The sequence below is a fragment of the Myotis myotis genome, unplaced genomic scaffold (genome assembly GCF_014108235.1).
Source record: "Myotis myotis isolate mMyoMyo1 unplaced genomic scaffold, mMyoMyo1.p scaffold_m19_p_10, whole genome shotgun sequence".
Lineage (NCBI taxonomy): Eukaryota > Metazoa > Chordata > Mammalia > Chiroptera > Vespertilionidae > Myotis > Myotis myotis.
The window spans coordinates 36,722,805-36,749,743 of record NW_023416314.1 but is presented as its reverse complement, the minus strand read 5'-3'; the positions used below and the strand labels follow the sequence as shown (position 1 = coordinate 36,749,743).

Below are 26,939 nucleotides of genomic sequence, written 5' to 3'. Positions count from 1 at the left end.
GAAAGCATGGCCCATTTAAAGGAAAAAAATAAATCAACAAAAACTGTCTCTGAAAAAGAGCTGATGGCAAATATACTAGACAAAGACTTTTAAAAAACTGTCTTAAAGATACTCAAATAAGTAAAGAAAGATGTAGATAAAGTCAAGAAAACAATGTATGAATGAAAGAACAATATTATTAAACAATTAAAAACCTAAAAGAAACAAAAAATAATTTTGGAGCTAAAATGTACAATATCTGAAATGAAAAACTGACTAAAGAGATTCAAAGGAAGATTTAAGCAGGCAGAAGAAAGAATCAGTGACTTACAAGATATGACAATAGAAGTTATTGAGTCTAAGGAACAGAAATATAAAAGATCATATAAAACAGTCTAAGGAATACCCCGACACCAAAGCCAAACAAACACCCTAGAAGAAAATAAAACTCAGCCCAGCGGTGTTGCTCAGTGGTTGAGTTTTGACCCATGAACCAAGAGGTCACTGGTTTGATTCCTGGTCAGGGGTACATGCCCGGGTTACAGGCTCAAACCCCAGTAGGGGGCATTCAGGAGGCAGTCGATCAGTGACTCTCTCTCATCATTGATGTTTCTATCTCTCTATCCCTTTCCCTTCCTCTCTCTCTAAAATCAACTTTAAAAAAAATAAAACTATAGAACAACATCCCTTATGAACATTGATGCAAAAATCCTTAACAAAATACTAGAAAGCAGAACTCTGCGGTGTATTAAAAAAATTATAAAATATGGCCAAAAACAATTTATTCCTAAAATGAAAGGATGGTCCAACATAACAAAATCCATCAGTGCAATACATCATATTAACATAATGAATGGAAAAAAACACATAATAATTTCAATAGTCACAGAAAAAGCATTTAATAAAATTCAACACCCTTTTATAATACCACTTAATAATGTAGGAATAGAAGAAAACATCCCAACATAACAACAGACATAAGAAAACCTACAGTGAACATCATATTCAACAGTGAAAAACTGAAAACTTTCCCACTAGGAACAAAGGAAGGTAAGGCAAGAAATAAGGCAAGGTCTACTTTTTCCTCTTTTCACAGCAGTACTGGAAGTTCTAGCCAGGGCAAATAAGCAACACAGAGAAATGGATGGCATAAAAATTAGAAAGAAATAAAATTACCTGTTTTCAGATGATAAAATCATATGTAGAAAACCGTAAATATTCCCATAAAAAAACCAGAACTAATAAATGAATTCAGCAAACTAGCAGAACACAAAGTCAAAACACAAATATCAGTTGCATTACTATACAGTAACTAGAGGCCCGGTGCACGAAATTAGTGCGGGGCGGGGGGGTTCCCCTCAACCCAGCCTGCACCCTCTCGCAATCCAGGACCCCTCGAGGGATGTCCAACTGCCTCGGACATTCCTCTCGCAATCCGGGACTGCTGGCTCCTAACCACTGGCCTGCCTGCCTGCCCACCCCTAACCACTCTGCCTGCCTGCCTGATTGCCCCTAACCATTCACCTGCCTGCCTGACCACCCCTAACCACTCTTCCTGCCTGCCTCATCGCCTCTAACCACTCTGCATGCCTGCCTGATTGCTCCTAACCACTTGCCTGCCTACCTGATCGCTCCTAACTGCACGCCTGCCTGCCTGATTGCCCCTCACCACTCTGCCTGCCTGCCTGATCTCCCCTAACTGCCTTTGCCTCAGCCCCCACCGTTGCGGCTTCATCTGGAAGGACATCCAGAATGACATCTGGAAGGTCATTTGGCTGTCTGGTCTAATTAGCATATTATGCTTTTATTATTATAGATGAGGAACAATCTGAAAGGAAATTACAAAGATAATTCCATTTACAAAAGCATCAAAAAGAATAATATACTTAGAAAAAAACTTAACCAAGGATGTGCAATTTAAAAAACACTGCTGAGAGAAATTTAAAAATTGGAACTCATCTTGCCCTAGCTGGTTTGGCTCAGTAAATAGAGCATCAGCCTGTGGACTGAAGGGTCTCAGGTTCAATTCCAGTCAAGGGCACATGCCCAGGGTACAGGCTAAATCCTCACTAGGGGACATGCAGGAGGCAGCTAATCAATGATTCTCTCTCATCATTGACGTTTCCATCTCTCTCTCCTCCCTTCCTCTCTGAAATCAATACAAATATTTTTTTAAAAAATTCGAACACATCTCATCTTCATGTATTGGAAGACTTAACATTATTAAGATATCGGTACTACCCAAAGCAGTCTACCAATTCAATGCAATCACTATCAAAATGCCAATGATGTTTTTATAAGAAACAGAACAAAGCCCATTCTAAAATTCATATAGATTCTCAAGGGATCCTGAATATCCGAAACAATCTTTAAAAAGAGAACAAAACTGGAGTACTCACATTTCCTAACTTCAAAACTTACTACAAAGTTACAGTAATCAAAACACTATGGAAGATGGTGGCATAGGCAAATGCCTGTACTCGCTGCCTCCCACAACCACATCAATATGACAACTAAAATACAGAACAACCATCATCCAGAACCGCCAGAAAGCTGGCTGAATGGAAGTCCTACAACTAGAGAAGTAAAGAAGAAAGCATACTGAGAGTGAGAGGAGGTGCAGAGGTGCAGAATGGGCTGGTCCAGCACCCACCAGTGCCACTTTTTTTAGTCAGGAGGGAGATTGTCTTTGTGGAGGCTGCCTGGAGGAGCAAGGGGTCCCGCTCCCTACCAGATGCCCAGTCCAGGGTCACAGAGCTGAGAAAAGTAGTCCCTATGGGCAGTAAGAACTATGGGCTGTAAAAACCAGTGCGGACTGGGGCTTAGTGACACAGAGGCTGCTGGAGACCCAGCTGCTCTTAAAAGGCCAGCACACAAACTGAACTTACAAGCTCCTGCTTCCTCTGAGCTCCAGTGCTGGGCGAAGCTGGGGGAGGAGAGGGTCCAGACACATATGAGGAGAAACTGGACTGTCTGACATTAAAGCAGGAACTTGGGGGCAGCTTTCTCCCAGATGGAGGTGCTTGCAGTGGTCATTGTTCTTATGCTGGGACCTTCCCAGTTGCAGGGCTGACTGGCAGCCATTTCTGTTTGCTCCTCCCTGGTGATTCCCTGACACCCCACCCCATCCAATTTACAACCCCATCCAAGCTGCTTGCAGTGGCTTTTGCATATGAATGGCCTGTCCTTGCTCAGGCTAAAACCTGTCAAACAAATTGCAACTGAGTCAGGGAGCCCCAAACCTATCAATAAAAGTCCCAAGATCCAGCACCAGCACCAGCCTGCCTTGCTTCACAGCGGGGCCTCATTTGGGTGCTGCCAAACCCCATACAAAGAGGAGGCATCTTCAGATCTTTCTAGCTCCTGCTGGGTGGCCCCAGGCAATGGCTGACTTTATACCTTCCTGGAGACCCAAGAGCCAGTGTACCCAGTGGTCAGTGTCAGACCATATAAGATTACAATTCTACACATCCAGAAGCGACACACTCAAGGGGCAGACTCAGTGAGTACTAAAGCCCTAGTGAAGCAAGTCCTGCTCCATAAGGGTATCTCCTGCACAGCAGCTCTCCCACTGTAGTCACAGCTGGTCCCCACAGCCAGTTGGCCTGGAGGTCAATTCCTCCCAGTGACATCAACAGCAATCAAGCTCAACTACAACAAGACTGTGCACACAGCCCACAAAGGGTACACCTAGAGTGTCCACCTCAGGTGACTGGGGAGGCTGAGCCACTGGGCCATATAGGATACCTACTACATAAGGCCACTGTATCAACTCAAGGAGACTTAGCAGCTCTACCCAATACATAGAAACAAACACAGAGAAGCTGCCAAAATGTGGAGACAAAGAAACATGTCACAAATGAAAGAACAGAAGAAAGCAAACTACTGGATATAGAGTTCAAAACCATGGTTATAAGGTTACTCAAGAATCTTCTAGAAACCTCCAAGAGACTTAGTGAGACTTTCAAGGATCTTAGTGAGAATGCAAAAAAAAAAAAATTAAAAGGACCAGTCAGAAATTAGCATACACTGACTGATATAAAGAATAATATACAGGGATTCAACAGTAGACTAGAGGATCCCGAGAATCAAGTCAATGATTTGAAATATGAGGAAGCAAAAAACACCCAACCAGAATAGCAAAAAGAATAAAGAATCCAAAAATATGAAGATAGTGTAAGGAGCCTCTGGATCAATTTCAAGCATACCAACATCTGAATTTTGGGATTTCCAGAAGAAGAGAGAGCGAGCAAGATATTGAAAACCTATTTGAAGAAATAATAACAGAAAACTTCCCCTATCTGGTGAAACAAATAGACTTACAAGTCCAGGAAGCACAGAGAAACCCAAACAAGAGGAACCCAAAGAGGACCACACCAAGACACATCATAGTTAAAATGCCAAAGAGCTAACGACAAAGAGAGAATCTTAAAAGCAGCAAGAAAAAAGCAGTTAGTTACCTACAAGAAAGTGCCCATACGACTGTCAGCTAATTTCTCAACTGAAACTATGCATACCCGAAGGGAGTGGCAAAAAATATTCAAAGTGATGACCAGCAAGGACACTCAGCCAAGATTACTCTACCCAGCAAAGCTATGATTTAGAAATGAAGGTCCGATAAAGAGCTTCACAGACAAGAAAAAGCTAAAGGAGTTCATCACCACCAAACCAGTATTATATGAAATGCTGAAGGGTATTCTTTAAGAAGAGGAAGAAGAAGAAAAAGAAAACAATAAAAAATATGAGTAACAAAATAGCAACAAATACATCTATCAACAATTGCATCTAAAATCAAAATCAAACAAGAAATCTAATGAACAGAATAAACTGCTGAATAAAACAGAATTGGAGGCATGGAAATGGAACAGACTGACAATTCTTAGAGGGAAGGGGGGGGTGAGGGGAGAGGAAGAGATTAAACAAAGATCTTATAAGCATGTATGCATTACCTATGTACACAGACAATAGGGTGGTGAAGTCCTGGGGCAGGGCGGGAACTGGGTGGAGGGGAGCTATGAGGGAAAAAAGAGGGACATCTATAATAATTTCAACAATAAAGATTTTTAAAAAGGATTAACAACAACAGTATGATACAAGCATAAAGACAGAAAAATATACTAGAATAGAATAGAGCAAAAATAAACTGCTACATGTATTGTCACAATTTTTTGTTTTTTTAATACTTTTATTGATTTTAGAGAGGAAGAGATAGAAACATCAATGATGAGGAAGAATCGGCTGCCTCCTGCATGCTCCCCATTGGGGACTGAGCATTCAACTGGGGCATGTGCCCCACACGTATGGTCACAATTTCTGACAAATGTGTGGAAGAACATTCAACAGAGAAAGGACTATCTTTTCAACATTTTTTAATTGGGTTATCTTTCTATGGAGTTGTAGGAGTTCTTTATATATTCTAGATATTAAACCCTTATCAGATATATGATTTGCAAATATTTTATTTCATTCTGTAAATTGTTATTTAATGCTCTTGATCATGTCCTTTGACACAGAGGTTTTTAATTCTGAAGTCCAGCTTACCTATCTTTTCTTTTTTGCTGCACATACTTTTAGTGTCTTATCACAGAATCCACTGCCAAATCCAAGTTCATAAAGATTTACCCTTGGGTTTTATTCTAAGAGTTTTCTGGTATTAGTTCTTATATTTATGTAATTGATTTTATTTTAGTTAATTTTAATATACTAGAGGCTTGGTGCACAAAAATTTGTGTACTCGGGGAGGTCCCTCAGCCTGGCCTGTGCCCTCTTGCAGTCTGGGACTCCTCAGGGGATGTTCACCTGCTGGCTTAGGCCCGCTCCCCGGGGGGATTGGGCCTAAGATGGCAATCAGACATCCCTCTGGCAGCCAGGGAGTCCTCGGGGGATGTCTACTTGCCAGAGGGGAGCAGGCCTAAGCTGCAGTCAGACATCCTTAGCACTGTTGAGGAGGCAGGAGAGGCTCCTGCCACCACCGTTGTACTGGCAGCTGGCAGCCTGGTTTGTGGCTGAGCAGAGCTCCCCCTGTGGGAGTACACTGACCACCAGGGGGCAGCTCCTGCATTGAGTATCTGCCCCCTGGTGGTCAGTGTGTGTCATAGTGACCAGTCATTCCTAGTCGTTCTGCTCTTAGGGTCAATTTGCACATTACCCTTTTATTATATAGAATAGAGGCCTGGTGCATGGGTGGGGGCCAGCTGGTTTTCCCTGAAGGGTGTCCCAGATCAGGGTGGGGGTCCCATTGGGGTGCCTGGCCAGCCTTGGTGAGGGGCTGAGGGCTGTTTGCAGGCTGGCCAACCCCCTTCAGGGTGGAGGTCCCTCCTGGGGTGCCTGGCCAGCCTGGGTGAGGGGCTGAGGGCTGTTTGCAGGCTGGCCAACCCCCACAGCAGTGACCTTCACCCCATGGGGGTGTGGCCAGCCTGGGTGAGGGGCTAAGGGCTGTTTTCAGGCTGGCCACACCCCCTGGCGACCCCAGCTCCCAGCCTCTCCTTTTCTTCTTTTTTTCAGCGCCTCCTTGAGAAGAGGCCAAGGCAGGCTGGAAGAAGGTATCTGGGATTTATTTATCTACTATAATTGAAACTTTGTAGCCTTGAGCGGAGCCCAGGCCCAGCCAGACCAAGCGTGAAGCTTGGCTTCCTCCATCGCTGGGGGCAACCCAAGCCTCCTGCTCACTCTAGCTCCATGGCTGCCGCCATCTTAGTTGTGTTAATTTGCGTACTCACTGATTGGCTTGTGGGCATGGCTTGTGGGTGTGGCTTGAGCATAGCGGAGGGGCAGTTAATTTGCACATGTCTCTTCTATTATATAGGATGGTGTGAGCCATGGGTCATTGAGTTTCTTTGCATCTTTGTCAAAATCATTTGGCATCAAAAAATGAAAAACAGGGGAGAAACTAAGATGGCGGCATAGGTAAACACCGGGAAATTGTCGCCTCACACAACAATTGAAAATTACCGTAAAGGACTGAGCAAACATCATCCAGAACAACAGAAAGGCTGGCTGAGTGTAAATTATACAACTAGAAGGAAAGAAAAGCACGCTGAGAGCCAGAGGCGCTGCGGAGGTGAAGTGCAGAGGTACGGCGGCTCGCGCGCGCGAGGAAAGGGGGTGGCACCTGAGGACGCGGCTGTCTTTTTGAATCACAAGCTCCCGACTGCTCTGAACTCTGGTTCCGGGAAGTCTCTGGGGACCCAGGACTCATACGGGGAGAAGCTGGTCTGTCCAGCAGCAGGTGAACTTGAAGGCGGCTTTCCCTCAGAGGTGCTTGCAGCAATTAGCAGGTCACTGAGACCCGCGACTCCAGGTGGAGAATCAGCCATAGCTCCTGGATCCGCCCTTTGATTCCCTGAGACCCCGCCCCACCCAGGCTGCGGCAGAGGCTTTTGCATGTGAATGTACCTAACTGCAACCGAGCCAGGCAGACCCGGAACTTCCAAGAGAAGGCCCAAGGCCCCGCAGCGGCTTGCATTGCTTCACAGCTGAGCCTCTTCGTGGCTCCTGCTGTGTGGCCTCAGGCAGAGGCTGAATTAGCACCTCCTTAGATCCAGGAGCCACTGTACCCAGTGGTCAGAGGGGGACCATCCAGACTGCAACTCCTCAGATCCATAAGGGACACACTCAGGGAGCAGACTCAGTGAGCACCAAAGCCCCACTGAAGCAAGTCTTGCCCCAGAAGGGTGTCTTCAGCACAGAAGTTCTCCCACTTTAGACACAGCTGATTCTCACAGCCAATTGGCCTGGAGGTCAATTCCTCCCAGTGATCCTACAACAACCAAGGCACCAAGAGTGCACCAAGAATGTCCACCCCAGGTAACTGGGGAGGCTGAGCTACTGGGCCCTACAGGACACCTGGCGCGCAGGGCCACTCTATCAACACAGGGAAGCTGCCAAAATGCGGAGACAAAGAAACAGGTCACAAATGGCAGAAATGGAGGAAAGCAAACGATTGGATATAGAGTTCAAGGCCATGTTTATAAGGTTTTTCAAGAATTTTATGGAAACCGCCGATAAATTTAATGAATCCCTCAATAAGTATAGTGAGACCATGGAGGACATGAAAAAGGACCAACTAGAAATTAAGCATACACTAACTGAAATAAAGAATAATTTACAGAGATCCAGCAGCAGACAAGAGGATCCCAAGAATCAAGTCAAAGATTTGAAATACAAAGAAACAAAAAATACCCAACCGAAAAAGAAAAAAGAAAAGAGATTCCAAAAATATGAAGATAGTGTAAGGAACCTCTGGGACAACTTCAAGCGTACCAACATCAGAATTATAGGGGTACCAGAAGGAGAGAGAGGGCAAGATATTGAAAACCTTTTTGAAGAAATAATGACAGAAAACTTCCCCTACCTGGTGAAAGAAATGGACTTACAAGTCCAGGAAGCGCAGAGAACCCCAAACAAAAGGAATCCAAAGAGGACCACACCAAGACACATCATAATTAAAATGCCAAGAGCAAAAGATAAAGAGAGAATCTTAAAAGCAGCAAGAGAAAGACAGTCAGTTACCTACAAGGGAGTACCCATACGACTGTCAGCTGATTTCTCAACAGAAACCATGCAGGCCAGAAGAGAGTGGCAAGAAATATTCAAAGTGATGAATAGCAAGAACCTGCAACCAAGATTACTTTATCCAGCAAAGCTATCATTCAGAATAGAAGGTCAGATAAAGAGCTTCACGGATAAGAAAAAGCTAAAGGAGTTCATCACCACCAAACCAGCATTATATGAAATGCTGAAAGGTATTCTTTAAGAAGAGGAAGAAGAAAAAGGAACTCTTACCATTTGCCACAGCAAGGATGGAACTGGAGAGCGGATAAATACCACATGATCTCACTCATTTGTGGAATATAATGAACATAAGCTGATGAACAAGGACTGATCCAGAGACGGAGAGGCATTGATTGGACTGTCGGGACTTGGAAGGAAGGTACGGGAGGGTGGGGGTAAGGGGGAAAGATCAACCAAAGGACTTATATGCAAGCATATAGGCCTAATCAATGGACATGGACAACGGGGGCGGGGGGTGAGGGCATGAGCGGGGGGGGGGGGGGGGTGAGGGGGGTAGAGGATAACGTGGGGACAAGGACACATATGTAATATCTTAATCAATAAAAAATATATTTAAAAAAATGAAAAACAGTACATATAACGGGAAAAATTTTTGCAAATCACATATCAAATAAAGGAGACCTCTTTCTTTAACTCACAGATTATTTAGAAGTAGATTTGTTTCATTTTCAAATGTTTAGAGATTTTCTTGTTACTTTTGGCACTACTTTCTGGTGTGATTCTATTGTGGTCAGAGAATTCATTCTGTATGACCAGTATTTTTAAATTAGTTGAGTTTTGTTTTATGGTGCATGATGTTGCCTAATGTTCTGTGGACATTTGAAAAAAATACATCTTCTACTGCCCTTGGATTGAGTGTTCCATAAATGTCACTTAGATTCTGTTGATGATGGTGTTGTTAGCTGTTCTGCATCTTTTTTTTTTTTTTTAGTCCTCATCCGAGACTATCTTTCCATTGATTTTAGGTAAAGGGAGGGAAGGAGGGAGGGAGAAAGAGAGAGATATATTGTTTGCTTGCCTCCCACGTGCACCGGGGATCGAACCTGCAACCCAGATACAAGCCCTTGACTGGAAATTAAACCCTTGACCCTACAGTGTGCAAGCCAATGCTCTACCCACTGAACACACTGGCCAGGGCTGTTTTGCATCTTTAATGGTATTGTGTTTAATGGTTATAATAATTACTAAGAGAAGGGTGTTGTAGTCCTTAACTATAGTTATGTGTTTGTCTATTTCTCCTTTCAGTTTTTGCTTCATGTATTTGGAAGCTCTGTTTTTGGGTTGATATATATTTAGAATTGTTATGTACTCTTACCAAATTTTTTAAATTTTATCATTATGTAATGTTCCTCTTTGTCTCTGGTGATTTTCTTTGCTCTGAAGTCTACTTTGTCTAGTATTAATATAGCCTCGCCATTCTAGCTTTGATTAGAATTTATATAGCATATTTTTTCATTATTTTATTTTTAACCTACCTAAATCATTATGTTTGAGGTGAATTTCTTTTTTAAAAATTATTATTTATGGTTGACAGTATTACAGATGTCCCCAATTTTCTCCCTATTTGCCCCCTAAGATGAATTCCTAGTACACAGCACATATTTGTATCATATTTTTACTTTTCTATTTTTTAGGTGTTTATATTTATTTTAGAGAGAGGGGAGAGGGAGACAGAGAGAGAGAAAAACATCAATGTGAGAGCACACCCCCCACTGGGGATCAAGCCTGAAAACCAGGCATGTGCCCTGACCAGGAATCGAATTGGTGATTTCTTGGTGCATGGAATGATGCCCAACTGAGCCACACTGGTCAGGACTGTGTATATTTTTAAATCTATGTTTCTAGTCTCTCTCTTTTAATTGGTATATTTAGATCATTTACATTTTATTTATTAATATGTTAGGATTTAAAGCTGCCATTTTAATACTTGTTTTTTCCCTCTGATTTTGTTTCTCTGTTTTTTATTAGCTTTCCTGTTGGTATTCTGAATACTTTTAAATTTATAGTGTTTTTTTAGCATATTACTTCTGTATATTTTTTGGTGTGGTTGCCCTATATATTACAATATATATCTATAATAATAAAAGCATAATATGCTGAGGGGAGAAGGAGAGGGGTATTTGTTTAACAGGTAAAGAGTTTCAGATTTGCAAGATAAAAAAGTTATAGAGATCTATTTCACAACAATGTGAATATACTTAACATTATTAAGCTGTACACTGAACATTGTTAAGATAGTACATTTCATGTTATGTAATTTTGAACAAATAAAAAAAGACGGACATTTTGACATATGCTATAATAGAGATGAACCTTGACATTATGCTAGGTAAAACGAGCCACACATAAAGGACATATATTATATGTTTCCACTTGTATGAGTGTAGTCAACTTCATAGAGACAGAAAATAGAATAGCAGTTGCCAGGGCCTCAGGGGAGGAAAGACCAAGGAGTTATTATTTAATATGTACAGAGTTTCAGTTTGAGAAAATGAAAAGTTCTAGAGATGGATGGTGCTGATGGTAACAAAACAAGATCAATGTACTTAATGCCATTGAATTGTAAAACTAAAAATGGTTAAATTGATAAATTTTTATGTTAAGTATATTTTTACTTCAATAAAGAGATCACTAGATAACTTATTAATAATTCTCCTTGCTCTCTAGTTGGGGGAGTGAGGAAAGAGGTACCCCTCTTATTTCAGGGCAGGAATGGAAGACAGGGATCTGCCCATCATCTCTAGGACCAGAGCCCCAGGCAGGGGGGAATGGCTTTACTGTGGTGTTCACCTAAGTAAGGCTGCTATAGTCAACATATTCATATCTTGTTGGTCCACATACCTCCCAGTTTTTTGCTAGAGAAAAAAACTGGGAGAAGTGGAAGGGGCTATTTTTTTCCATCTACAGCTGTAGGTGTTTTCTGGGTTTCAGGTCTCTACAGAGCTCATGTAGGAATGTATAAGGAAAAAACAAAACAAAACAACAAAAATGGGGAACTCACTACCTACTTGGTATTTCCTTTAGCCTTATGAACGCTAGCCAGTCCACCTTCATTCCTCCACCTTTCAGAGTCTTCTGTCAGTAGCTTTGTGAATTGTGCCAAATTTTTAATTTAATTTTGTTTGTATTATTATTCTTGGAAAGAATATGGTGAAATTTGTTTACTACATTTATTTCATCTGGAACAAAAGTTCCTGCCACTGGCTACACTTGCTACTTTTATACTGACTGGGTCCGCTTTACCAATTTTAGTAGTTAACCATATTTTACCACATAGTAATTATTGATATTACATTTTTCCTCTTCAAGTTACTGGTGTGATATTTGTGTCCTGACTGATAGGCACTTTTTGGTAATGATGAAGCCTAGGCTATGACCATCCATGTAAATGGAGTATGTGGAGATGGTCACTGGAAATGAAGATGCCATCAAGGAGAGAAACTGAGGAGCTGGAAGGATCATCCGCATTACAGTTGAAGTCCCAGAAACAAGAGATGAGAGAAAGACCATGTGCCAGGAGCTCGTTGTTTCAGCACCTTTACCACGTTATGCCATGAACACCAAGCACTTCCACAAATGAACCCAGGAGCTCTGACAGGACATCCTGTTTCAAAACCCCAATCCGAACATTCTGCATAGGACAGTTGTCATGGTTGGGTAATGTCAGGAAATGTAGTTCCAATCCTGGCTTTATCAGTACTTCCAGCCTTATGACCTTACCAAACATTTCCCTTTATTGAATCCAGGTTCAAACCACATTTCCTCACTTTGAATTAGGATGTTCATTTTTCTGTTTGCCTCACAGAAAGGCTGTGAAGGGAGTTTGCACACACCACTACACATCTCCGTGAGAAGTCTCCCTCACAGATTGCCAGATGAATTTTTCTAAGTCACATTTTAAAACAGTAAGAAATCTGCTGAAACCTATGATGGCTTGTCCATTACACATTTAAGAATCTCCATGATTCAGTCCAATGATCTTGCAGCCATACCTCCTCCTCCTCACATGGCCCTCTCTCATCCCCTACCATATCAATTTGCCATCCATACAGGTTAGCTCACTGATCTACAAAGTTGTTTGTTTTTTTTTATTTAGATGCCTTTAAATAAGTTGTTGTCTCTGCCGGGAATATACTCTATCAGCATATCTTCGTGTAAAACAATATTTATTCTTCAACACTCAACCCAAACACAATTCTGAGTACATAGGTCATTTTTTATATAGTAGGAGGTGACCTTTTCCTCCATGTCTGACTTAATCTTCTCGGGAAGGGACACCCCACAAATGGTCTTATACTGTGGGTATTTGTAAACATGCCATGTCTCCTGCATTGGCTGGGAACATCCCTTAGGCAGGAGTACACTGTACTCATTTGCCTCTCCATAGCACTCCAGAAGAAGGCCTGGAATATAGTAGGTGTCCAGGGACTGTCAGGTAAACATATTGCTAGGTAGTGTAGTACATGGGGTTAAGTTGTACTTTTTAAGCATGGCTTGTAATGGGGCCAAATTTGAATTATGTGTGGAGTCTATACATAGTGTGTATGATTTATGACCTATAATTAAGAATGTAGTGGTACAGATTAGATATATGCTTGCAAGGGAGAAGTGCCTTGTGTCTGTGTGTGTGTATGTGCGCGCTATGTGCACATTGGCATAGCAACACAGGAGAAACTCCCCGAGGCTTATGCTCTTACACTTTGGCCCACGCTGGTCATCTTCCATGGCACTGACCTTATTTCTTCCCCACCCAGCCCCTGCTTTCCTACCTTAAGAATACATCAGTCTCCAGTCCAAAGGCGTCGTTTTCAACAGCTTTCTCAAAGGACATCATGGTGTTCTCAGGCGCCAGCTGTGGAAGAAAAGGACATCAGACCCTTTACCTCAGAGTTTCTCCCCCAACATTCCTTTTATGGTAGATGAGAAGCCCAACAGTGAGCCCCTCTCTTCCACCCAATAGATCTTGGGACTGTGCTCATCTGAGGCAATGTCACTGGGCACAGTAAAGAGAAATGGACTGACAGTTAGGTGACCTGGCTGGGTTCAAGTCCAACATCTACAATTATCTTTATTCTTTTCATCAAAAGCCCATTCATTTTCCTTTACAGAGATTCCTACGGTTCTGAGGTCCCTATCTCTCACACATAACCCCATGCACACTGGTACTCACCCACGTTCATCATGCTTAGACCTACCATGGGTGCACCTCTATGTCCAAAGAGGGCTGGCTTGGGTCCCAATTTATTCTCATTCTCAACGCAGGGAGAATAAAATCCCCATGGCACCACAAACAGAAATAAAAGGATAAGGAAAAAAGGCAGTCCAATAGCCACTTGTGCAGCTGAAAAAGTTGGAAGGAGGGGGAAGTGAGAAAAAGAGATAAAGAGGAATGGAGACCCAACCCAAGAAACTATCTATCCCAAAGCAGCAGCCAGTAAACACCCAGTGCATGGGTTTCAGTGCCTCGTGGACTGCCTGATTTACTCTCTATTTCCGCCATATCCCCATTTATTTTCAGTGATTAGAAAGTACAGCACTATCCAAATGTAAGCACTATTATTAAGGCAATAGTATTTGACTGAAAATATCCAGGAAATAAATTGTGCAGGAGGTAGAAGGAAGTAAAGGAGAGGGCATGTTAAGAAATACCTTCTCAGGAGTAGGAGTAGAATGGTTGGTGCTGAGAAAGCCCTGAAGCCAAAATGGCCCTACCTAGTATATATAAGGCAGTGCAGGATAGTGGAAGGGGCACTGGCTAACAGAAGTCTGAGTTCAAAGCCAGACATCGCAGGGGTGGGGAACATGTGACCCAAGGGCCATATAAAACCCGTGAAATCATTTGGTCTGGCCCTGCCAAGGTTAAATGTTTGACCAAATATAGCGGGCTAATATTTAAGTTGATAATTTTGTATGGCCTGCGAATGATGATATAAATATCCAAAAGGCCTTTGGCAGATAAAAGATTCCCAACCCTGGTCTAATGTGTAGCTAAGGACACACTGCTTAACCTGCGTCTCCATTTTCTTCATTCTGAAAAATGGGGCTATCTTGCTGCTAACCACTCCTTCATAGAGTTGATATAACAGTATTTACCAATAACAGGTATTCAATGAATATTATGCATTTGCTTCTCTTTCTCTCTCTCTCTTTCTCTCTCTCTCTCTCCCACACACACACACACACACACACACACACACACACACACACAGAGCTTATCCACAATACTTGTTATTACCGGCCAATCCCCATCACTTATAATTGTAGATCTCTGAGGATTTTACCTATTTGTACATATTTAAGCTACTATGTATACTTCAGTCACTTTCAAATCTGTATCTCCAGCTCTAACCTCTCAGCTTTGTGAGTCTAGGACATATCTTGATTCTTTTTATCCTATGACGTTTACTCTGGTCTCTTCTGAATCTAGCTAAAATTTCAGAAATGAAAAAGAAAAAGAGTTCATTATTGTCACCATTAAACTTCTGCCCCAAAACATTTCCTACAATTCACCCTCCACATACAGATACAAACAGGTACAAACACTCGCAATGCCAACACTACCAATCCAGGCATTCTCTTGTCTCTATCCTTGTACAATCAGGGAGCGAACACTCCCTATGTAACCAATAGGAAACAGAGATACATAAAAAGAAGATGCTACTGGTTTCTCAGGAAGGATGCTGAGAGATAACTCCATTCTCTACACGATTTAATGTATAGCTCTGATTCTTTTTTGTTTCTATGATATTAGGGCAAAGGATGGAGAGCAAATCAGAGGCACAGAGAGATGCTTCTGCTCTAAGCTCCCAGGTATGACAGGGACTCACAGGGGCCTGCTTTGCGTTACTAGAACATAACCAAGCATATCTGGACCTCGTATAAGTTCATTAGTTGAAACTAGTAACATCTGAATAGAATCTAAAGGAACTGTGACTAGTACTATCACTCTGTCAAATATAACTAAAATGGCCTCTACCCTGCCCCAAACTGCTTTCCATTTCCAGACAGTCACTGTGTAACATCATGGAGATCATTCTTACATTCCCAGGAGAATCCCACTTTAGAAGAAGGCCTGTTTGATCAGGAAAATGTTCTGACAGGCCACATGGGGTTATGAGTTTGACCACAAGGAGCATGCCTGAGTAATAAGCTAAGTGAATTTCAAAGTCACATAGTGGTAGCTATGTACCACGCTTGTGTTCGGCTGAGTAGAGTATGTAAGCTAAAGCCAGGACATACCTTCTTGTTCCAAATGGACCAAGTAGTAGGCCACAGGCCAGGAAAGGAGAACCACCACAGTTATCATGGTCAGATGCACATGGGGAGCAAACACCTGGGAGAAAGCCAAAAGTCAGGCTGACCACATTGGACAAACAGTGCTTGACCTACAGGATGATGCTTACCTTCAGCGAGAGTCCAAACGTCAGCCACCTGTCTTTCCAGTAAATGCATAAAATCGACAGAAAAAAAGTGCATATCAGAATCACTAGCATAACCAGGATCTGCAGAAACAAAACAAAACAGAACAATCTCCTCACTTCCAGGCACTAGGCTTGGGTCAGCTCTGTCCTTGGGAGTTGTATGTGTGCCCACAATGGCAGGGGCGTTCTTTCCTCATTATTTTAACCTGACCGTCCTGCAGCTCCCTAATATGGAACTAATCATTTACCTTCGTTGCTCCCAAGTCTTTGTTGTGTAGCACGGCTGGAAACAAATCACACAGCTACGTAGTCTGATGCCTTTACTAATTATCACCTCCAACTCAGCTGAGCACACAGCATTGCCTGGCATCTCGCACTCAATATCAACAATGGCCATTACAGATATTCACTACTTTGTTTTTATTTAACTCAATATAGTCACAAGTAAATAATATTTTGTGATTACCTTTTCTTTGTATGTTTTCCCCAACAGTCTGTAAGCTTCATAAGATCAAGTAAAATATTTATGATTATATCCTCGCTGCCTTGCAGAATGTCTAACACATAGTAAGCTTTCAATAAGTACTTCTTGAGCAGATGAAAAGAATCTGCCTGCAAGAACACCATATACCTCATAGAAAATATTAAGACCAAGCTGATATAACTTTAACTTCTTCCCCCTTGAAATGTAGTCTTTCTGCATTTGTCCTACTTTCTAGAGAGCACTTAGTTCCTTCATTTCTATAATCTGTATATCTATTAAAGTAATTGAGACCATAAGTAAACCTCTCACAAAATAACTCCAGACCTTGCCAGCATAAATGTTTAATTTCACCAAATATAGGTTTGGGCAAAAGTAGGTTAACAGTTGTGGTATGGGAAACACAGAATGAAGCTACTATAATAATCATAACCTGCATGTCTTTTTCCCTTGGAACAACTGTAAACTCACTTTTGCCCACCTCTGTACTTAAGGAAGAAACATTTCCAATCTTTAACAAACTCTTCCAGAAAATAGAAAGAGAGCAACACTTTCTAACTTCTCTTTGAAGCCAACAAAGCATTAATACCTAAACTCAACAAGGACATTACAAGAAAATAAAAAGTAGTCATGTGCCACAATAACGCTTTGGTCAATAACAACCCTCATATACAATGGTGGTCCCATCTATAATAATAAAAGCATAATATGCTAATTAGACCAGAGGTCCTTCCGGATGAAGCTGGGGCTGCAAGGGAAGCCCAGGTCCCAGGTGCCAGAGGGAAGCCAGGTGCCAGCAGCCGGGGGAAGGAAGGCCTACTCTTGCATGAATTTAGTGCATCGGGCCTCTAGTAAGATTATAATAGAGCTGAAAGTTTTCTATTGCCTAATTACATCATGGCCATAGTAATGTTATTGTGCAATGCATTAGTCAAGTATTTGTGTTGATGCCAGTGTAAACAAACCTACTGCACTCCAATGGCAGAAAAGCACAGTATCTTTTCTATGTTTAGTTTTGTTTAGATGCACTAATATTGCCTGCAGTATTCAGTACAGTAACATTCTATACAGGTTTGTAGCCTAGGAGCAATAGGCTATAATATTTAGGATTGACTAGGTACACCCTATGATGTTGCAACGTTCACAAAATCGCCAGAGAATGAATTTTTCAGAACGCGTTCCAGTTGTTAAGTGACATGTGAATGTATAGGCCTATCTCTCCTGTATGTATAGATGAAAAAAAATCTTAAATAACCTATTAGCAAACCAAATGCATCACAACACAAATATTTAACTGTCAAATCGTCTGACGAGTCTCATGGGATTCTGTGACCTTACTCAATACCAGCCTTAACTAGTGATTTTAAATACAGACAATTATAAAGTATAGATAAAACAGTTTCCCTTCAAGAAATCTGATCCTGCCAAATGCAGATATTCATAAAAAGTTCTTTTCTCTCCTGGACTAGGATACATGCTGGTTTTGAAGTTAACGTGTGTGGTGTGTTTGGAGCAAAGTATGTGGAAACACTGCCTCACAGAAGAAGCCTTGGTGGGTATGGAGCATCCATATCTTATACAACTCCAGCCAGCCATGTCTCCAACCCTACAAACCTAGAAATTCCAGGTTTCTTTACAATAGGGAACCCAGATAGACCAGGTTATATGCTGCTAGATATGTTCATAGATAATGATTCTCATTATCTTTGGCTAATAAACATCTTTATGTATTTCCCAGGAGGTTGTGTTATTAGCATGTTTACAAGGAGTTTGGATTGAGGTCATTCATTCTTCATTGAGCATGAGGTAAAATGGGAATGGGTTACAGGCCCAATGCTAACCATGTCCTTCCAGATTTATTCTGAGTACACTAAAACTAAAACTTCAACCCCAACAAAATCTCCCTTGCCAAGAGAAGCAGTCTCTCCTCCCATGTCTAATAAGTCTAGTCCTTCATTGGTGTGAAAATCTATTGAAATGAGTATACCTACTAGAGCAGTGGTTCTCAACCTACTGGCCCTTTAAATACAGTTCCTCATGTTGTGACCCAACCATAAAATTATTTTCGTTGCTACTTCATAACTGTAATGTTGCTACTGTTATGAATCGTAATGTAAATATCTGATATGCAGGATGGTCTTAGGCGACCCCTGTAAAAGGGTCGTTCGACCGCCAAAGGGGTCTCGACCCACAGGTTGAGAACCGCTGTACTAGAGCTTCTGAATTCAGTTGATCAGAATACAGGTATTATGCATCTCAAATTGGTTCTATATCTGAAAATCTTGGTTCAACAGTAGCCTATGCTTAATGAAATTGGTTATATAAAAGGCAGTATCCAAAAATTTATTGAGAAAAGTTTTCTGTATATTTTTATTTTCTTTATTAAAGTATTACATATGTGTCCTTATCCCCCCATTGTTCCCCCGCCTCCACTCGTGCCCTCACCCTCCTCTTGTCTGTGTCCATTGGTTAGGCTTATTGCATGCATACAAGTCCTTTGGTGGATCTCCCCTCCTCCCCCCCTCACCCTCCCCTGCCTTCTAAGGTTTGACAGTCTGATTGATGCTTCTCTGTCTCTGGATCTGTTTTTGTTCATCAGTTTATGTTGTTCATTATATTCCACAAGTGAGTGAGATCATATGATATTTATATTTCTCCAACTGACTTATTTTGCTTAGCATAATGCTCTCCGGGTCCATCCATGCTGTTGCAAATGGTAAAAGTTCCTTCTTATTTACAGTAGCGTAGTATTCCATTGTGTAGATGTACCACTGTTTTTTAATCAATTCATCTGCTGATGGACAATTAGGCTGTTTCCAAATCTTAGCTATGGTAAATTGTGCTGCTATGAACATAAGGGTGCATATATCCTTTCTGATTGGTGTTTCTGATTTCTTGGGATATATTCCTAGAAGTGGGATCACTGGGTCAAATGGGAGTTCCATTTTTAGTTTTTGAGGAAACTCCATACTGTTCTCCACAGTGGCTGCATCATTCTGCATTCCCACCAGCAGTGCACAAGGGTTCCTTTTTCTCCACATCTTTGCCAGCACTTGTCATTTGTTGATGATAGCTATTCTGATAGGTGTGAGATGGTACCTCATTGTCGTTTTGATTTGCATCTCTCGGATGATTAGTGACTTTGAGCATGTTTTCATGTGTCTCTTGGCTTTCTGAGTGTCCTCTTTCGAAAAGATTCTATTTAGGTCCTTTGCCCATTTTTTTATTGGATTGTTTACTTTCCTTTTGTTGAGTTGTATGACTTTCCTGTAAATGTTGGAGATTAAACCCTTATCGGAGATAACATTGGCAAATATGTTCTCCCATGCAGTGGGCTTTCTTTAGTTTTGTTGATGGTTTCTGTTGCTGTGCAGAAGCTTTTTATTTTGATGTAGTCCCATTTGTTTATTTCCTCTTTAGTTTCCATTGCCCTAGGAGCTGTATCGGTGAAGATATTCTTTGGCATATGTCTGAAAATACAGCCCAGTGAATGAACAAACATGACCTATAATAACAATTTCTCTTCCATTGTGGAATGAGCAACTGTGATCATGGTTAAGTTTATTCCTAAGTACCTTAATTTTTTTGTTGCAATGGTAAATAGAATTATTTGTTTAGTTTCTCTTTCTGAAAATACATTATTGGTGTATAAAAATGCCATAGATTTCTGGGTGTTAATTTTGTATCCTGCTACACTGCCAAATTTATTTATTAAATCTAGTAAGTTTTCTAATGGAGTCTTTAAGGTTTTCTATGTACAATATTATGTCATCTGAAAATAATGACAGTTTTACTTCCTCCTTTCCAATTTGAATGCCTTTTATTTCTTCTTCTTGTCTGATCACTGCGGGAAGGACTTCTAGTACTATGTTGAATAAGGGTGGTGAAAGTGGACATCTCTGTCTGTTTCTTGTTCTTAGGGGAAAAGGTTTTAGTTTTTGCCCATTGAGTATGTTGGCTGTAGGTTTGTCATATATGGCCTTAATTATGTTGAGATATGATCCCTCTAATTCCCACTTGGCTGAGAGTTTTTATCAAAAATTGGTGTTACCCCTAGCAGGTCTGGATCAGTGGATAGAGCATCAGCCTTCAGACGAAAGTGTCCCAGGTTTGATTCCAGTCAAGGGCACATGCCCCGGTGGCAGGCTTGATCCCCAGTAGGGAATGTGCCAGAGGCAGCCGGTCAATGACTTTCTCTCATCATTGATGTTTCTATCTCTCTCTACCTCTCCCTTCCTCTCTGATCAATAAAAATATATTTTTTTAAAAATGGATGTTGGATTTTGTGAAATGTTTATTCTGCATCTATTTTATATGATCGTGTGATTTTTGTCTTTCAATTTGTTTGTATGATGTATCACGTTTATTGACTTGTGAATATTGTACCAGCCTTGCATCCCTGAATAAATCCCACTTGTTCATGGGATTTATTGCTGGGTCAGTTTGCCAATAGTTTGTTGAGGATTTTAGCATCTATGTTCATCAGGGATATTAGCCTGTAATACTTTCTTTGTAGTGTCTTTATCTGGTTTTGGAATTAGGATAATGCTGGCCTCATAAAAAGAGCTTGGAAGTATTCCTTCCTCTTGGATTTTCTGAAATAGTTTGAGAAGTACAGGTATTAGTTCTTCTTTGAATGTTTGATAAAACTCCCCTGTGAAGCCACCTGGACAAGGGCTTTTGTTTGCTGGGAGTTTTGTGTGTGTGTGTTTTTGTTTTTTGTGAGGGGTTTTTACTGCTTCTATTTCATCAGTTGTTATTTGCCCACCTTAGATGTTTCAATGCATGACTCTCTCAGATGTATTTGTGCATTGAGCAGGGAACCCTTTGTTGAGATATGGCTGTACAGATTGTTGTAACTTCTAGGGGAGACACCAAGGGAATCTCTCATGCCACCATTCCTCGGATGTTATTCTCCATTCTAATCACTCTTAAATTTACATTTCCAGTTAATATGTCTCACTAGAGTAATAGTCAATTTAAGACCACTCAGAGATTTTGACATGTTCCTGATTTCAGGAAATGTATCGAACCCATGCCTGAAACAGTTTAGAAAAAGCAAAGCTTGTAGATGGAGCTTCTCAAACACATGGCAGAACAAAATAAGGGAGGTTATGTTGGAAATGGAGGGTGGGGAGGAGCAAAGATGCCTGCTTTCTAGGGATCCTTTGAGAGAAGCCATGCTGGTGCCATTTTAAAAACTCCAAATGAAGGGACCTCACCAGACAGATTTCAGGGGATATAGGAAGACAAGCAATGACTCCACCAAAAGAGTTGTAGTCAAGGTTCTCAGCAGAAGGGTCTCTGAAAATACACACAGAAAAAGTCCATGGGGTAAAGAGCCAACAACTGTGCATTTACCTGGTTCTGATGGATCGATCTCAGATGATCTTCTTGCCCTTCCTTGTGAGACCATGTTTATCCTGTCTCCTGTACCCCTGACCCTCCTTTGGTGAAAGAGAGGTAATAGTACCATCATGCTCTCTCCACCGGTGGAGGCTTCCACCACTGGGGAGGGGGTAAGTCTTATAAAGTTGGAGTCTGGGACATCACAATGAACTGAATTTTTAATGACTGGCATGAGAATGTTCTTGTCACTATATAGGACTAGGAAAGTAATAGAGCTTGCCTAAGATTTTATTGGGATAGAAGAACAGTCACAGGGTGAATTTAATAAGGAGTAATGAGAAAAAATAAAGTTTGGGTTCAGATCCTTCAGTAAAATCAGTCACATTCGTTAGAATTTCATGAGTTCAATGAAAACAGAGTAAGTAAATCTCTTCTTTCTAAGGGGAACAATGAAGAAAGCACAACTCTGTACTTAACACTGAGTGCCAAAGAAGCACATTCAGTCCTGGTCTAACGTTTCTATGAAGATTCTGATGGCCTACCTTATGACACCAGAACAGGTATAGTTCATACCCTTCCCGAATCAACAAAAATCCAAGTATCTGAAAAAGAAAAGTACAAAAAAGGAGGTTATTTTGAAATCAACAAGTTGGGGCCCACAGCACTGTTCTGTATTCAAATGCCTTTTCACTACATTCACTTCTTGCTATACTTGCACTGTTCAAACCCTGGGAGCTTGCCATACTGCCCCTCTGCCTGAAAAATCTCTCCCTCCCAGGCCACTGACCTTTCAAACCAGTTCACATGCCACCTCCTATTCATAACTCTTACCAGCACCCTCAGGAAGAATTTTTTTCTGGAATTCATAATAAACCACCACACTGATATCCTTCCGAGTTCCCACCAATTTCTTACCCCTGGGATAGACCTTATTCCTGGTATTACTTAGACCCACTTAGGAGAGAGGAGGTCAGAGGCCAGCCCTTCCCAGCATCATTTAAAAGCTGTCTTGAGCCCTAACCGGTTTGGCTCAGTGGATAGAGCGTCAGCCTGCAGACTCAAGGGTCCCAGGTTCGATTCCGGTCAAGAGCATGTACCTTGGTTGTGGGCACATCCCCAGTAGGGGGTGTGCAGGAGGCAGCTGATCGATGTTTCTCTCTCATTGATGTTTCTAACTCTCTATCCCTCTCCCTTCCTCTCTGTAAAAAATCAACTAAAAAAATTTGAAGAAAAAAAAAAAAGCTTTCTTGAGGAACCAATGCCATGGTAACAACTTTTAACCACTGTTGTTAACACTGGCATTTAGTCAATAAATCTCAGATTTCAATGTAAATCTAGTCCATCACAAAGTCAGCATAGGGATAGAAACTGAAAACTGGAGACTTCAGATACTTAGGATGTTACAGGAGTGGAATATATATGACACTTACCTTTTTATCAAAATAATTTTATGTATATGATTTCATTTCTTCTTTACCCAGCCCTATAAAATACCATTATATTAAATATTATCATTCTCATTTCAAACAGAAGAAACTGAGTCTCAGAAGTTATATGACTTCACCAAAGTTACAAAGTAACTCAAACACAGAATTGAAAATAGAACCTAAGGCTCCCTCTTTGTTCACTGTTGTATGCATTGCATGTATCCATAAAAGGTAGGGTGGAGTAGGATTTGTTAAAAAATATTCATTATTCCATAGTAGAACTCATTCCCACCTTATAAGCTAACTACATCATTTCACATTTATTGTGTATGAAAGTAGTATAATTCAATAGCCAGAGGCTGGCCCAGACCACATCATTCATCTACATTTTCCCATTATAAAGGAAGTATCTAGCCCTGGCTTGTGTTGTAAAATGGTTAGAGCATGACCTTGCAAACCAAAGAACCATGGGTGCAATTCCTGGTCAAAGGCATACACCTATGTTGCAGGTTCGACCCTCCCCCCCCTCCAGTTTGGGCACGTGTGGGAAGCAATCAATCAATGTGTCTCTCTTACATCAGTGTTATAATGCTCTGCCTTTGTTAGTTACTTTTTTCTATGGTTAAGATGCCCTACTAGATTCCAAACTCATTCAATTAAGGGACTATATATAGTAAGGTTACATTTCATACCTATCTCTTTGAAGTGCTCTGTATGAAAACAGAAAATGCTTATGTTTTGTTGACCTCTGTATACTTAGTACTTATCACTCACATCATGATTAATAAATTTTCTTGAGAGAAAAAAATAAATGCAAATGGCACTTTATTTGGGGGTTGAGTTCTTTTATATCAGATAGTAAATCAGTAGTGACAAGAAATCATGAAATCAGAGAAAGACGTAGATGCCCTATGTACAAATGGGCATTGAAAAACTCCAATTTCCTAAACGTGTGAAACAACACACCAATCATATGAATCAGCTTAAAACTAGGTCTGTTCCCTTAATTAAGATTAGTGATTAATGTAATCTTTGAGCTATTTTACAGAGACAGCACTACACCTGTGTCACCCCATCCCTCAAGACTGAGGAATATTTAAAGAGGAGCGAGGACTGAAACAGACATTAACAAAGTACTTTGTGTCTTACACGGGGACCAAATTAGACTGGACTGAAACCAGACACCGAGAAATTGGACACTAATCAAATTTTTTAAGTATATTACAGAGAGAGAGAAAAAGAAACACAGAAACACACACACACACACACACACACACACGAAGCTCTTCTCTAGACCCTCTGCCGAGACCAGCAAAAACTGGTGGACACTGGCTGAGACGAGTTGAGCTAACTGGAGTTTGTGCAGAGAGCTCTTGAAATGTACCCTTTTCCACCAAACTCTGCCAGATTGGAAATCCTCTGTGCTTTCCTTTGCCGCTCTCATATCCCTTACCATCTATGCCTAAAACTCAAAATTATCCAATTGAACCCTTCCAAGTATAAATGTATGAATAGGTATAACCTCCTCTTTCCCTCTTCCCTTAAAACTTGTCTCAGGCCTTTCTTCCAGGAGACTGGTTTGAGCCTTGCCTCCGATCTCCCTTGTGTAGCTGCCTCACAATAAATCCTCTCTCTCTGAAAAAGATCACTGTCTCTGGGTAGGGTTTTTCAGTTGCCTGATGGGAAACAAACCCACTTACTCTAAGCCAGTGGTTCTCAACCTTGGCTGCACATTAGAATCACCTGGGAATCTTTTTAAAATCCTGATTTCTGGGCCTCATCCTCCAGAAATTCTGTTTCTTTGTTATGGGGTGAGGCCACAACATTAGTAACAAAGAAACAGAATTTCCGGAGGATGAGGCCCAGAAATCAGGATTTTAAAAAGATTCCCAGGTGATTCTAATGTGCAGCCAAGGTTGAGAACCACTGCTCTAAGCACTTAGAGTTGTCCTCTATAAGCTTCCACTTCCACACCTTTCTCTTGCCTGGCCTGAATTTCTCTCCCTACATGACACTAACTATGTAACAACAGAGGCAGGGTCACTATTGCCAAAAGACTTTTGCTAACATGTAATTTGCATCTGAACTAGCAGACTAGCATTTGCATATTATAACAGGTTAAAAAAACTAGTTAATTTATAAAGCCCCAAAACACTAATTCTCAGAAGATGGGAAATGAAATGAGTTAGTTCAATACATAAAGGTTAATGTGAAGCTCTGGGTGCCTAAAATAACAATATTGACTGAACCATAAAATGGGCTTATGAAATAGGGGAATAGAAGAAGGATGTTCTGCCACCCTTTCAAAGGGTCAAAGTGGTAAGATGCATCCTCTAATAGCCATTTTTCTCCATCAGTCCCTTGTTCCTAAATTTCAAGCAGTTGATGTAAACCTCAACGCTACTTAGACAAGTGATCTTAGGTTCTGAGGACTCCCAGCATCACTGTGCACCATACCATAGACAGGAGCACCTCATGAGGCTACTCAGAAAGGGAGTGGGAGAAATGGGGAAGATTACTCACCAACAGCAATGAAGTGTAGACAACCAAGATTCCAAATAAACTCAGCAAAAGAATGGACCAGAAGTACCAGTATCCTGTAAGTAGATAAACAACCCTGCAAAAATGTGTTTCAATCCTTAAAATATAGCAGAAAGTAGTAGCATCTAAGACTAAACTAGATGAGGCAATAGGAAAACTGAGGGAGATAAGAAGAGAAGCATTTTGGGAACATATATGTGAAGAGCTTTGGGAATATTCAGTTAGGAGTCTTAACTCTGTCCTATAGTACTTTTGGGTACTTTAATGGGGGTCTGTATAAGTGGTATGATGTTTTAATGTTATTTAGAATATATACTCAAAAATTATGTCCTCTTTAGAGAGCAAGAAATAATACAGAAATTCTGAAATGCCAAAAGAGAAAAAGTCATCCATAATAAGCCCACCACCTTAATACTTTCCATTTTGGCAGGTTCCTTGTCCATGCGACTACATATTTTTTTTACCTAACTACAATCATAGCCACCACATTAATTGCTCTATTCTGTGTAAGAGATTTGAGCTGTTAAAACAATCCTGACGTGTTATTTTCCAAAAGTAGTTTATGAGAAAAACTACTAATGATTTGCTAAGAGAAATAGTGTTATACTTGGTCTAGATATCAAATGTCAAAAAATTTAGAGACTTCATTTCAAGGTAACAGAAATTACTTCCTCTCCATGTAACTTGGAGAAGTATATTTTAACAATATAACATATAAACTAGTGAACAAATAACCACTTCAAAACAAAGAAGGAAATTCTCTTTGGTCAGGGGTATAAGACACACCAAGAAGAAAGAAACAGATGAGGAACCATTCTAGCAAAAGCCATTCTAGATCAAGACACTGGTGAGAGTAGTCCGTAGATGAGTCCACAACCAGGAATAATAAGATGTACAACGAATGTGAACAAATGAACTGATTAAAGTAGAGAACTTGCACCCAACTCGATATTATTAATTGAACCATTAGAAAAGAAGCACAGAATAAAAATATCTCAGCTATTCAAAGAAATAAAGGAAGGACTCACATCCACGTAACAGAAATAGGGTGTTTTAACAAATCATGGTGATTATTAAAACCATAAAACAGGGACCTTGAAAAAGACCATGAAAGATGAACTAATAGCAGTGTATATGCAGCCAAAAAATAATCAAATGGCTTAAGCA

The 26,939-nt window shown here is 40.8% G+C and overlaps 1 protein-coding gene across 1 annotated transcript in view; it reads right to left on the bottom strand.

The window, feature by feature from the left end:
• The window catches only part of GDPD4 (glycerophosphodiester phosphodiesterase domain containing 4), a 77,461-nt gene that overhangs the window by 43,263 nt on the left and 7,259 nt on the right, over positions 1–26,939 (bottom strand). The window contains exons 3-8 of the mRNA XM_036324068.1: positions 25,755–25,848; positions 22,347–22,406; positions 15,957–16,055; positions 15,793–15,886; positions 13,749–13,894; positions 13,323–13,405 (exon numbers count right to left, since the gene is read on the bottom strand). Coding sequence (XP_036179961.1) covers positions 13,323–13,405; positions 13,749–13,894; positions 15,793–15,886; positions 15,957–16,055; positions 22,347–22,406; positions 25,755–25,848 — 576 coding nt within the window. The remainder of the gene's footprint in view (positions 1–13,322; positions 13,406–13,748; positions 13,895–15,792; positions 15,887–15,956; positions 16,056–22,346; positions 22,407–25,754; positions 25,849–26,939) is intronic.